This window comes from Stegodyphus dumicola, chromosome 8, assembly GCF_044657685.1.
Source record: "Stegodyphus dumicola isolate Sdum_Otavi_A_Nest chromosome 8, ASM4465768v1".
Taxonomy (NCBI): domain Eukaryota; kingdom Metazoa; phylum Arthropoda; class Arachnida; order Araneae; family Eresidae; genus Stegodyphus; species Stegodyphus dumicola.
Window position 1 is genome coordinate 4,510,928 of NC_140775.1, and position 13,913 is coordinate 4,524,840.

General features: G+C 37.6%; 1 protein-coding gene across 1 annotated transcript in view; it reads right to left on the reverse strand.

Moving 5' to 3' along the window:
• Positions 1 to 588: 588 nt before the first annotated feature.
• The window catches only part of LOC118194605 (uncharacterized), a 31,566-nt gene continuing 18,241 nt past the window's right edge, over positions 589 to 13,913 (reverse strand). Inside the window, exons 2-4 of the mRNA XM_035365781.2 lie at positions 6,950 to 7,157; positions 2,156 to 2,275; positions 589 to 915 (exon numbers count right to left, since the gene is read on the reverse strand). Coding sequence (XP_035221672.2) covers positions 674 to 915; positions 2,156 to 2,275; positions 6,950 to 7,157 — 570 coding nt within the window. The 3' untranslated portion in view covers positions 589 to 673. The remainder of the gene's footprint in view (positions 916 to 2,155; positions 2,276 to 6,949; positions 7,158 to 13,913) is intronic.

A 13,913-nucleotide genomic window follows, 5' to 3' on the forward strand; every position in this document is an offset into this window, starting at 1 on the left:
ATTATCGGTGAGCCCAGTCTGGGCACACCTAGGGTTCGCCGTTTGATTTTAGGCAAGATTTCAAGGTAAAAATTTAAAACTAATATAGAAAAACATACAGTATACAGCCAAAAAATAACATAGAAATTTCTTTTCAAAAAATTACTTTTATATCCTAAAAAAATCTGGATGATTTCTTTGAGAAATGAGGGTCTTAAAAAACTAAACATGGCTAAAATATATGGACTGTTTTGTGTTGAGCTGCCATCTATTATAAATAAAGAAGGTTCAGAGTAACCTATAGTAATCTATAAATCCTTTTCATTCAATTTTTCTGTGCATACAGAAGGAAATTTTTAGGTGTGTCCAGACCGGACACACTGTGCCACAAAGGGTTAAAGCTTTTAAGTCTCAAAGTCTTTTAAAGTTTGATTTTTTTTTCTCCCACGTTTTATACGATGGTCTGCCCTTGTGTTGTTGTCTCTTTCATGATTTCGTTCACAACATTTTCGGAGGACACCTTTCCGTTTAACCGAATTTGTGTCTTATTGTTAGTGGACAATTTATAGACAAGATGTTCGTGAATTTATAAGAGCCACCGAAGTCTGATTTTAGAGGCATATTCTTACGAGCTTTATTGAGATATACACAAAGTCTATAATACAATTTTTGAATGGTGGTTAAAAGAGGAAACTCATGATGGGGATTCTGGACAAAAAGGTGGGAATCGTCTTCCTGAGGTAACGTTGCTGAGTACTTGTTGGACACCTTGCAAGAAGGTGGCAGTGACGGACTCCAGCAGAGATCTTGCCAGCTCCATTTGTTCCCTCATGAAACCTTCTTCCCACCTCTGTTGGAGTTCCGTCTGACGCTCAAACCATTGCCTGTAAGACTCTTGACGCCACTTGTCTTGCTCTTCATCCTTGCCCAAGACGACTGAAAAATACAGAATAAACTAATAGTCCTGCATACAATTTGTAGTCAAATTTTAACTTCAAAAAATATTAGATAACATTTTTCAAACATAAAATGCTAACGTCATGGCAGGAAAAACCTTAACTTTAAATTCGACAGATGTCAGAACAAGTCAATATCGGACTCTAATTTGCCACGAAAGAGCCGATCGTGGATAGCCACCGATTTAGAGTTAAAGAGCAAGTGAAAGTTCTGATATTTTGAAACAAATTTTATGACGGCAGAAAGACGTTTTGGTGCACACTTTAGTACAACATAGGCTCCTAGCACCCAGATGATTGGCAGATTGTGTCAGCAACTGGAATCCTCGAGGGCACCCATCCAGCGTCCGCACACTTAAAAATGGCAATAGGTCCCCCTTTATCTGAGGGGTTCATGCAAGACGGAGCCCGTCCACACACTGGAAATGGTGTTCTTGATTTCCTGTACGAAATGTTTAACGTGCATGTAATGTCCCATCGGTCTCCTGGGCATTGCAAAAGTGGGAGACAGTAGGCTCTGAATAGACATTAATCTATGTGATTAGCTTTATGAGATTTATTTGAAAGATTGGTATTCGTTGGGAAGCCTGCAAATATAACCCAACTCAACGCCCTTCCCCCCACATCGTGCAATTGTGCCCTGCAATTTCGGAAGACGTGTGCTGGAGTGTTGTGGCAAATGCAAAAGTTCGCAAGAAAAAGATGTGAAAGTGGTGAACACATTCAAAACATTCTGCACTAAACTTATGTTCGGACATTCATTTTGTAACATTTCGATGATAAATAAATGTGTAAGAAACAAAACAAAGGATAGAACATTTAGAGTACCACCATATATAATGAAATATGAAGGCATTGCCGCTAGCAACAACTGCGTCTTCGAATAAAGATAATTAACTGCGCTTAGCTTTGAACGCCCATGGGAAACTCATGACTGCCTTTGTTCAAATAATATTGTTTAACAATCTTCATACGATAATAATAATTATTAATCTTGTAAATTAGCAATAAATATGTTAGATATAAAATGTAATAGTATGCAATTAACATGCAACCCAATAATCGGTAATCACAGAGTCAACTTCTGTCTCATTTTGAGGATTTTCTTAGTAGGACATTTTTTAGCCAAGAAAAACAAATTAAGTCTTTGTTAATCAAATTTCATGTCTGAGTTTCACACACACTTAGGTGTTTGTAGTATAAGAAACAGAATAACTTACTTCGGGGTTGTGATTGTTCAGACGATGCGGTAGTTGTATTATCAATTTTGACATCTGAGGGAAATTCACCATCCCCTTCTATAAGTTCCACTTGGACATCTACCTCCGGCATCACTTCATCTAGCAAAGAAATAAGGAAAATGATTCAATTTTCGAAACATAATTATCATTTATTGTATTTCATTTACCAATAATTATTACTTCATAAAGGCAGCATAATATACGGGATGATCGAAAAGTACCGCAAATCAAAATAAGTAAGTAAAGCTTGCTAGTTTAATGCATAAAGTACAATATATACTCGTACACTAATGCCTGTTGCCTTACATCGTTACAAACGCAGCATCAATTGACGTCTTTACAACATATGTCACTTCTATCAACAGCAACGGCTGCAGTCCATCATTTGGGAATCAAGTCGAACTGAGCTTGGATGACAGCCACGGGTATTTCATTCCATGCAACTTGAGCTGCATACCAGAGTTCATTAATCATAGTGACCAAAATAAAATACCAGGATTTATTAATCATACCGAGTGGTGGAGTGCCAGCCTGTCAAAAACCCAGAATGAAACATTATCATCCTGAGTTTCATCATAAGAGAGATCTGCAAGGGCAACTGTCGAACATTCCCTGCATCGAGGAAAGTCAGGACAACACGAATGGCATCTACACCACTCGCCAGATGCTGGGTCCGCATGACGATGGCGAATGAAAGCTAGCTATATTCCTTCTCCCTGGTGCCTCCACACACGAATACGTCCACTTTGATGCTGTACGCGTAACCGGGATTCGCGTGAAAAAACGACGTGATGCCACGAATGTGTCCAATATCATTGTTCGACGCACCACTTTAGGCGTGTCTGTCTCTGCTGCAACGTTAAGGAAAGCCTCAAATATGTTCGCTGCTCTGATAATCGATGGTATTGCAGAAGTCGTTGCACTGCCTGTGCACACAATTGTCGTTCTGCCTAGGAGGCAAGTTCCTAATTCAGCGTGTGTGACTTGGCTACACGATCCTGCAAAGCCGAGAGGACAGCATGTCTAACCATTAGTGGCCCCATGGCTGCTGAGATCCTGCATGGCGTTCAGTACGACCCTCCTGGACCCATGGATTAATAGTCATGAGATCCCAACTAGCATGAGCAGCAATGTTGTGGAACGATAAATTATACTCCCAATAGGACACGACCCTGCCGCGGTTGGAATTGTGCTTGTAGGAGTTTCTCCTTTTTACACGAAGCATGACTGGCCTTTACACAAACCACAAACGTTCAAATGTGATTTCCAAACGAGAAACCCCCTGTGCAGTCTTCCCATTTATACACAATACACATGACGTTACACATATCTGCTTTGTGCGCGTAAGCTAGAATGCTAATTATTTGCATATCTTACCGTGTAATATTTATCATGCAAATCTGACGATTCTTGCATGCTGCTTTATAGCGTAGCAATTTGAATGGCCAACAGAGTAGAGAGATCATGTACAATTGCAGCTTTTCGTCAGGCTGCAAATAACAATTCCACGTGATCAACTGCTTTTTAAAAAAACGGATTTTGAAAAATTTCGAGTAATTTTAGAAAATTAAGTCCAAAAATCTTTAAAAAATGTCAAAAATAATAAATAAAAATATAAAAATTATTTTTAAAAATCAGTAATTAAAATGTAAAAAAACCACTCACATTTTCTTTAAATACACTCAGAAATAAATTTAAAAAAAAAGTTGATAACGTGAAATTGGGGGTCTGCCTCTCATGAATATTTGCAATTACACATGACCTTTTCTGTTTTTGCATTTTCCTTTAATAAATATGTCTTTTGTTTTTTGTCTCGTAAGCATGCCAACCATGAAAAATATAACATTTCTTTTACATATTTTCTTATTTAGTAAATGCAAATAAAGTGTGATTAAAAAATACCTGGGAAAAGTGTACAGGCAGGTAGAAGGGCTCGAAACAAGCAGCTTTTCGTAACGGAATGCGTGTGTGGATATGGCGCGTTGAGGTGATATAAGGCGCTGTCGAGCGGTAGATATAAGGGTTTATCTAGCATTTTTATTTATTTATTTATTTATTAGTCCAAAGGGGTTTTGTCCCTGAAGGACTATTGTTTTCGTTTTGCGATTTTGCGTTGAATCACTATAAATGTCCGTTTCACTTTTTAAACTGTTGCCACCAAATGTTACGAGTCCTGCAATATATTTGAAGAAATTAAATAATGAAAAATCTGCATAAATGTACGTATATTTTTCGCACTATGATAAAACAATGGAACATAAAGCCAACGAATTTTGAATGACGTAATCCTACTGCGAATATGGGCATCTGGAAGCCCGAATTTGAAATTTGTAATTTGATTTATTATCGATTTCATATTTTTTAAAACTTTAAAGAATTTTTGAGTAACAAACTCGAGGATTTCAAAGCGAGCAATGGCAACCTTGTACAGAAAAAACATTTTTATCTCCAACGCGTGAGACTGCGTATTGGAAATTCTAAAGATATGCTCAATTTAAAACTATTTTGCGATATTGCTCTTGAACTGAATTTTATGGTTTAAGTGCAAAGAACGCGACATTTAATAAATAAAGATAACAGACAAAATGTTTAAAAAATGCCCCTTTGGACGTAATTTAAAATTTGAAACGTTTCAGTTTTTTTTTTTTTTTTTTTTTTTTTTTTGAATAGTCATTCCTCGTCTAAATTTCGAGTGGTATGCATCGCTACACAAATGCGGATGTCGCCGATATGCATTCCATCTGTAAAGCTGCGGCTAAGGCGTAGTAACTACTCAAAGGATATGCGGAGAACAATCACCGAACGCCTCCTTTGAGCAGCTAATCCGTTTCAACCCGCAGCACCATAGAACGCATAATGGCTAACGTCCCGTTCGTGTAGAGATGCATAATGTTAGAAATTCGCATGGGGAATAACAATTTACGCCATCAAAACACTTTTATCTACCGCGCTCAAAATCAAGGGCTGTGGAGTCGGAATCGGAGTCGGGCAGATTTTGAGGTAAAAGGAGTCGGAGCTGAAGTTGCTAAAAATAGGTCGACTCCGACTCCAATTTTTGTTGAACAGTTTGAATTTGAAATGAAATTTAAATGAATTGAAAAAAAATTAATGACAAACTGAGTTATTATTTTTATTTATGGACTATATACATTAATAAATAGATATTTTCTATTTTATTGACTTATTAATAAATAAATATAAGGGAGGAGGATGGATGTGATATTTGCCATTAGTAATTAAACTGATTCATTTATTTACAAATCTCACTGGTAAATTTACGTAAGCAGCAATAGCAACAAGAACTCCCAAAATTGTTGCCATTCTTAAGAAGCGAGCAGGAAAAGGAGCAATCATTGATCAAGCAACGCGATAAGGAAGTACATTTTTGATGATGAAGAGATTGTTAGAATTAAGAACTTTTTTAGATGTAGATAACCCTAATGTTTCACTAACAGAAAGACTGTGGAATGATCTTTCCGAATTGGAAACTCTTCTTTATATACCGTATATAGCCACAAAAAAGCTGCAGTCTGAAGAATTGACAGGAGGCGAGAGTGGGAAGTTTGTTCTTTCTGAAATGGAGGGTTTATTGCAAAAGGAATCATTTCATTAATGAAGAAAACAGAAATTAGTTTGCTAGACAATGAGATCTTGCTGGGTTCAATATCTGGAGATCCGAAACACCGAATTTTTTTGCATGACGAACAAATTAAAAAGGCAAAGAAAGTCATCTATGAACTTTCATCAAGAATGAAATTATTCTGATAAAAATTGGAGAATTCCAATCAAGACAGTCAAATTTCAGACATTGCAATTTTGTCTCTATCATCCTCTTCCAAAGATGAATTAAATTTTGAGAAATATTTTTGGATAATATTGAAAAGGCTGAGGCAAAGCGAATGAAAATAAAGAACCAGGAGCCTTTAGATATAAAAATGAAAAAATACAAACAAGATTTCTACCCAGCCTTTAAAGAAACATGATTGCGCTTGCAAGACACCTCTTTTAGAACTGATAAAAAATCTATCCTGAAAAGTTAAAAGAAGTCGCCCTAACAGTAACAGCTCTTCCTCCTACTCAAGTTAGTGTGGAAAGACTCTTCCCAGCTTTGAAGTTTATCAAATCGAAACCCTCCAGCAAAGAAGATCTTGCCGAAGCTATACTGTTTCTTAGAAATAACTAATGCCAGTTTTTCCATTTCATAATAAATGCTAATTAATATAAATAATTTGCTATGCCATCAGTTTTTTTTTGTAGCATCTATTACTTCTTTTATATTAAAAAAATAAGCTGTAACCCATGCGTATATGTTTATATGAGGGAGTCGGAGTCAGAGTCAAAAACACCTTGTACCAACTTAACGCTCCACTTCTGCATACATGTTCCATTACAAATCTTATTGTCTGTCTACCAGGAGAAGTGCTTTCGCATTGTATTTAGTTGGTAGCCGTAGCTATAGCAACAGGACTAATGTATTCCAAGTAGGGTTGAGCCAGTGAATGCTTTATTGTTATTTTGTTTTTGACGAACGATAGCAGCAAGAAAGAGAAAGTTTAGAGAAAAGCAGTTCGTCAAAATAGATAGTCAGCTGCAGATTATCTGCCGGAGCTATTCTTGTGATATGTAGAGAGCGTTTCGGTCCCCCCTACCTTCCTTCACAATTTGCCCAGATATATTTGAACTACCGTGTATGATTCTATGGATTTCTTGAGGCAAGAAAGTTTAAAGAGTGTGTGAGACAATATATGAGTTATATGAGAATATTATACTCACTGTCATCTATTTGTTCGTCTTGGCGGGTGAGATTGAAACCGAGGGAGTTCAGCTCTCTGACGAAATCCTGGAAGCGAGTGCAGGACTTGAGGGCTGCCATAACGCTATCGTCTGTGGATTGTTGCTCTCTGGGAGCACCCCTCAGTCTCTCTCGCCGCCTCCTCTGTCGCTCTGCCTCGTTCAGCAGCCTCCTTAATTTCGACTGTGACTAAAATAAAATAAAAAAATATAAATAAAAAAATGCATGAATTGAAAATTTGAAGCGTTTGGAAGATTAGATGCCATACTAGCAACAACATGCAGCCTGAAAATTCTAAAGCTGAACCTTAATTTCGCGTTGAATTCTGATGGAAGAATCTAGGCATTTTGAAAGACAAACAAAAGGTATCTCTCCTTCAGGAGTACTTCCCTTTTCACATGAGCCCTTACACATAATTAAATTAAGTCCCTCTGTTCACGCAAAACGGTAAAAATTGTAAGGAAATTTGGGGGATAAGATAAAAAGTTTTAGATAAAAAATTAATATGATTTTTTTTTTCCTTTTCCTCTTCCTTACCCCCCCCGTATCGGTTCATTAGCGGTCGAGTGATAAAATCGCTGGACCCTGGTATTTCGAGCCCGGTTCAAATCTTGGTGAACGGGTTCCGAGTTTCCATACTTTCAGCATGTAGCGAAACGGTTTAAGGCCCAAAGCACAGAGAATTCATCCATCTCTGAGGTTTTTCCGCAAGGTAACGTAAATACTTGCCCAGTCTGTAGAGGGGTTAGTGACGTCAGCGCCACCAGGGGTAACCTTTTTCAAGAAAAGTCTAAAGGGCTGTTCCCACCGGTTTTTATCTGAGCTAACGGAGTCAGTTCCATGTGTCGACTAGCTCCGCTATACCTGCAAATCAGATTTTTGAACTTGCTGCCGTATGGGAAAAAACTGGTTTTGGAGATGAGTCGGCTACTCAGCTATCCTTAGCTCAGATAAACCTCAGTGTGAAGGTCCTTTAACAGTGTTATGTTACCGCGGCAGATGCTATCCACTATTAACAACCAAGTCCTGCCTTGGAAACGGCAAGGAGTCCACACATTTATTGAAACTCAAAGTTAAAAAAAAATATGTATATATATTGGCAAACAAGGCCCATTTAAAATCATACTTACATATACAACTAGGACTAGAACTACACCCCCAATTGTGCAAAATTACTTGTTTATTAGGGAACTGCGGTGTAGTTTAGGTGGTATTTATTACTACCGTCACGAGCGCGCAGCCGCGGGGCCGGGAGCTCAACAGACCGTGGCCGAGTCTATAGCTATCGCCACTGACTGTTAACCAGAGAACAGGGGCTCCATTACCTAGCTGACAAAGAAAGACCGTACAAAACTAGAAAGAGGACCCGACCAGACAGGGAACCCCAAGACGTACAACGTCAACGCATACCAAACGGCGGCCTATGCGAGATATTAGTGAAATCCCAGGATAACGACGATATAAAAACAAACTAAGTTAGCTGTCATAACCTAAACTTGAAGTTAGCTGTCATAACCTAAACTTGAAGTTAGCTGTCATAACCGTGGGGCCTACGCTCACTAAAATGACGAGCCACCATTTGATACCCTTAAAGGCCGGTACTGAGTTGCCAGCCCACTCATTCACAAACTGTAGAAATTAGGCCCATTCAACAAAAATCAGCATCTGCATTCCCAGTGGGCATGTGGGATTCGTCAGCAAATGTGATATCCTGAATCCGTCCGTAAGATTCGAGACACACTCACTGATATAGCAGATTTGGCTTTTGCATCGTTAAAACGACGAGCCACCAATTGAAACCTATAGTTATAGCGCCGTTAAAACGACAAGCCACTAATTGAAACCTAATACTGCGAGGAGGGCCTAGTCTGCACTCGCCAACAGGACTCGTGACCCCCCTCATCGCAGCACCTTCCTCCCCGAACATAGTTAGGCCTGGTTGAGTAGCACGCCTCAACTGGGTTACGTAGTGGCGCCACGAAGAGGCCTATGTCCGAGCTAGAGTAGCGAGAGTCTTTATATTCGCATCATCCACCCTATAGCTTCGCCGACCTTTCAGATTCGGAACAGTCAGGCTCCAGGTCACCTTCCAAGTGGCCGAATCCTATGTCCAGGTCGCCTTCCACCAAGTGGCCGGATCTGGACCACCCATCTGAACCTTATCCTTAAGGAGGCTCAGCTATTTGCCACCACTTACATATACAGTTATACTACAAAGGCAGTTGAATTACACAGTTCTTTTATTATCAGAATCGCATATAGACACATGTTACCAGTGCAGATAATGTTGCTACAGCTTGCAGAGGCAGTGCTACGTAAATTTCAAAATGAACGTATGCACTTAATCAAATAAGTAGTGCACAGTAGTGGTAACTACAAATAAATCTCGATTACATATATAAACAATATAGAATTTGCCTTCAATGCCTCAACATTTGTCCTCATTGCCCAGATGACATCCCACTGTCTCGCCATCACATCTTCAGCTGCCCAGCAATCCAGGCCAGGACTGTTTAACATCGGCATTGAGGACCCAGTAGACCTACTTTATACTGATAGAGCTGCCGAGGTTGCAAAAGCTGTCTTTGACAGCTTCGGAGCTATATGATTGCACTTTGTCACAGACACGACATCATCATCATCAACAATATAGAATATCAACAATATTAAAAAAACCTCAATTATAGACAATTTATGCATGCTGCTACAATATTGAACGGAGTGGCTTTCGTATAAAATGTATTATCTCTGCAAACAAAATATCGTAAAGACTCTTGACTAAATATAGGTTATATTTTTCATTATTCCAGTGCACTGCTGAAACGAAGCCAATAACTATTTACATAATTGAACATTTGACGTAAAAAAAAAAAAAAAAAAAAAAAAAAAAAAAAAAAAAAAAAACGAACACAATGCACCCAGTGATGCAGTCACATACACAGTAAGACTTGTTTCATTATGCCTAATGCTACACAATTCATTGTTTTGCACTGATCATCAAAATTAAAGGATGATGACAGAAATAAAAGGTAACTTAATGAAAAACTATTAATAGAAATTTATACAAAAGCATTAGTTAACATAAATTACAATCCTTGGCAGTTGATTATTCGCGAAATTTTGAAAATGAAACAATTTATGGAATTTGGAAACCATGGAAAAGTTAAATCATCTATTGCGGGAAAAAATATTTCTTTAATATGGTGTATGATCATCTCAGATACATATGCATACTACACATCTTGATTTCATAGATTTTACCAAAGTGTTGATCAAGTCTTGTGGAAATGCACGCCATTTTTCTAAAAGTGCACTTTTCAGCTCGTGGAGAGTCCAGGAAGGAATTTCGCGCGCTGAGGTTCGGTGCCCTGTGGCATCCCAAACGTGCTCAGTCGGGTAATATGCCACTTCAGACTCTTCCTCCTCTTAAATTTCCTTCATATGTCCTGGTTGAATATACTCACGAATGAAGTCACGATATAGAGAGAGATAATTTGGATCTCTCGACAAGCGAGTCCACAGCGATCTGAATGTTTTGAGAGCAATGTCCCTAGAATGACCTAAACATGAAGGATCATATTTAAGGGTCATCGTTCCCACGTACGCACCCTCCTCATTTCTCCAGTGCGTTCGCACAAAATGTTCCTCACATAAAATTTTCTTTACTTTTGGTTAATTCTAAATCTTTATTTTCAATTTCCCAAAACTTTTTCAGTGTTTTATTTAAATCCTCTTCTCGTATCAATCCGCAATGTATCTTAGTCTCATTTCCCTGATCTACAATTCCGCTGGCAACATAGCCAAACACTGTATTTTGTAAAAGCAGCTTTGAATTTTGTGCATAGATTTGTCCCGGTCTCAATAATTCATAGAATATCTCTGCTACTAACAGCATATAAATTTTCCCTGGGATATTAAAACTGTAATCAGCTAATGGTGCCAAATCCGAAACTTCAATATTTACATCGAGTACATGATGTGGTGTAAGATCTGTAATTTTTTTCACTACAAGCAAATTTCTCTCTTTCTCAAACTCCTATTTTTATTAGCGATTGTTGTCGTAACGCAACCTTTCACTGTCGGACGAATCATTTAAACACGAGATTAATGTATTAATTTTTTCGCTTTTTAGTCGTAAGCACTTCATACATTGCTCACTGAATAAACATGAGACGACAGATTTATTCAAGTTTGAATCATGCACCTTCAAAAATTTGATTTCCAGTCTAAAGTTCAAGTTCAAATTTGATTTACGGTCTGCAGTTCTGCAGTTCGATGAAGTCTTTCAATTGGGCTTATTTTTATTTTCTCTTTAAAAAATGAATTAATTTATTATGTGGCTTGCCACACAAGCAATCTCTCGCTCAGCAATTTCTTGCACTGCAATCGGGGGGCAAACATTTGAAACACGCCTTATTTATTTTAACAACTTCTACTCTTTCAGGAAGAGAAAAATTTTTAAATTGCGGACATTAAAGTTTGGACTTCATTACTTTTACACAAGTTACATTTAACACTTTTTTCTTCGGATAAAAAGACATTCGAGACCTTTTTTTTAAAACGCGAATTCTGAAACTTTTGCCGTTTATGACCTTTATGCCGTTTAATTTCGTTTCCGTTACAAAGTTTCGTAAAATATTATATTCACTTTTACCCTTCGAAGTTAAATAAATGTCATATTCTCGACCTAGCTGTTGTGGCTTAAAATATGATTCTCCTTGTTTAATTGCAAAATGTATCATCAATTCGCGATCAAGTAAACCGATTATTTTATCTGATACAATTAATTCACATAATGATTTAAAATCACTCACTCTACGCAACTGACAATAATACTCAAATGTAGCACTTAATCTTGACGCAAATTGTACAGAACTCTCTGAACGTAATTTTTGAGGTCTTTGAAAACTGTTTAAACACTCTTGTGGCGTTGGCTGAAATTCTTTCAACACTACTGTTTTAAGCTTATCATAACTGCGCAAGTCTTCTTCAGTCAAATAGACCATGAAATTATTCACTCTCTCACCCAGAATACTTAAAACAATTTCCGATTTTAGTTCATCCGACACACTTTTGGTTTTAAACGCTTTCTCCAGGAATTGGAAACAAAGATTAAATGACTCTACTCTCGAGGGGACTGGGATACATAGCGTTTTAATACTTTTTATTAAATTTTCTAAACTGTCCTTTGATGGCTCTGCTGCCGAAGGCGATATATTTTGAGGCAGCTCCTTTCGCATGTTCGCGATTTCAAGCTCTTTTTCCGATTGCGCTAGTTTGATTTTCTCTAACTCTAGCTTTGTTTCGTTTTCGAGTTTTTGTGACGCAATTTTTGACTCGGTTTCGGCTTTAAGTTTTCTCGCTTCCTTAAGCGCATATCAACTACGCTTTTAACTAACTCCGGATCGGTTTTGAAAAACCTTACTATTTTCTATCAAATTTTTTAAATCAACAATTTTCGCGTCTTCTGTTACGGTTAGGCCTAACTCCGAACTACCAGTTTTAACTGTCCTTAATTTAACAATTACAGACACCCTTTAAACTATAAATAAAGCTAAATAAGAAAATTGCTCTTACCTCAAATCACTGGGATCGCTGACTCGCTTTATGGAAATTACCCTCACTGTTACGCGCTACTTCGTATATCACTAATCCAACAATTTTTCACATCATCTGCAGGCCTCCGGCTTCTCCATGACGGACCATGTTACGGCTACACTTACACAATATATTTACTCACTTATTCACAACTATAATTGTGTATTGGTAACTTAAATACTCAGTTCACATAGTACACGCGCAACGGATCTCAGCCATTCTCTTCATCTCATCTCTGCCGCTCTCCGCTCGGAGGCGCTGCTGCTAGAGTATGCGCAAACAGTTTCATAAAGTTTTATATAAAAATTTATGTACCATATTTCTTCTTCTTCAATGGCCAGACAGCACAGGATGGGCGCTTGCCTTCCTCAGAATCGAATTCCAAGCTCTTCTATCCCTGGCCATGGACATCCAATTGGTTATCAGTCGAGCCACCTAAGTTTAGGTCTTCCTCTTTTTCGGGAGCCTAATGGTCTGACCGAGATCTTTTTAATTACTCAATTTTCATCCACTCTGCACAGGTGTCCTGCCCATTTAATTCTCTGAATCCTTATATATTTTACTATATCTAGTTCTTTAAAAGATGTATAGAGTTCAGTGTTAGTTTTGCTCCTCCAGAAATTGTTACATTTTATGCCACCAAAAACACTTCTCAAAATTTTTCTTTCAAAGACAGAAATAATACTTTTAGCTTTTTCTGTCATTGCCCAGGTCTCAGCAGAGTATGTAAGAATGGGTCTGATTAAGGTTTTGTAAATTAAGATCTTCGTTTTTCTGCTAGTGAAGTTAGACTTCAAGAATTTTTTGAGACCGAAAAAACATCGGTTAGCATACGGATCTCAGGCATTAAATCATTGAGAGTATTAACTTTCGATCCTAAATATTTAAATTTGAGAACAGTTTCAAATTCCCAATTTCAAAATAAGGGCTGCTGTTATTACTACACCTGTACCATATTTATCTCCATAAAATCATCTGAATGTAATTCACATCATCTAAATTTATGTACCATATGTATCTCTATAAAATCATCTAAATTTATGTTCCATATTTATTTCCATAAAATCATCTAAATTTAATCCACACCCTCTAAAATTATGTACTATATTTATCTAGGTGAAATATAAAAAGGTAAGACGGAGAAGCAAGAGAAAATGCAATCCAAAAAAAAAAAAAAAAAAATACGAAATTCGCCAAACTAAAGAACTACAGCAAAACCTGTCCTTAGATTTTCACCCATGGCGAATTTAAAAAGTCATCGGACAAAAGATTATTGATTAACGTTATTGACCTTTCCTCTTCTTACCTGTGACCGAGCAGTTAAAGACTGCTGAATACTGCTAGTTC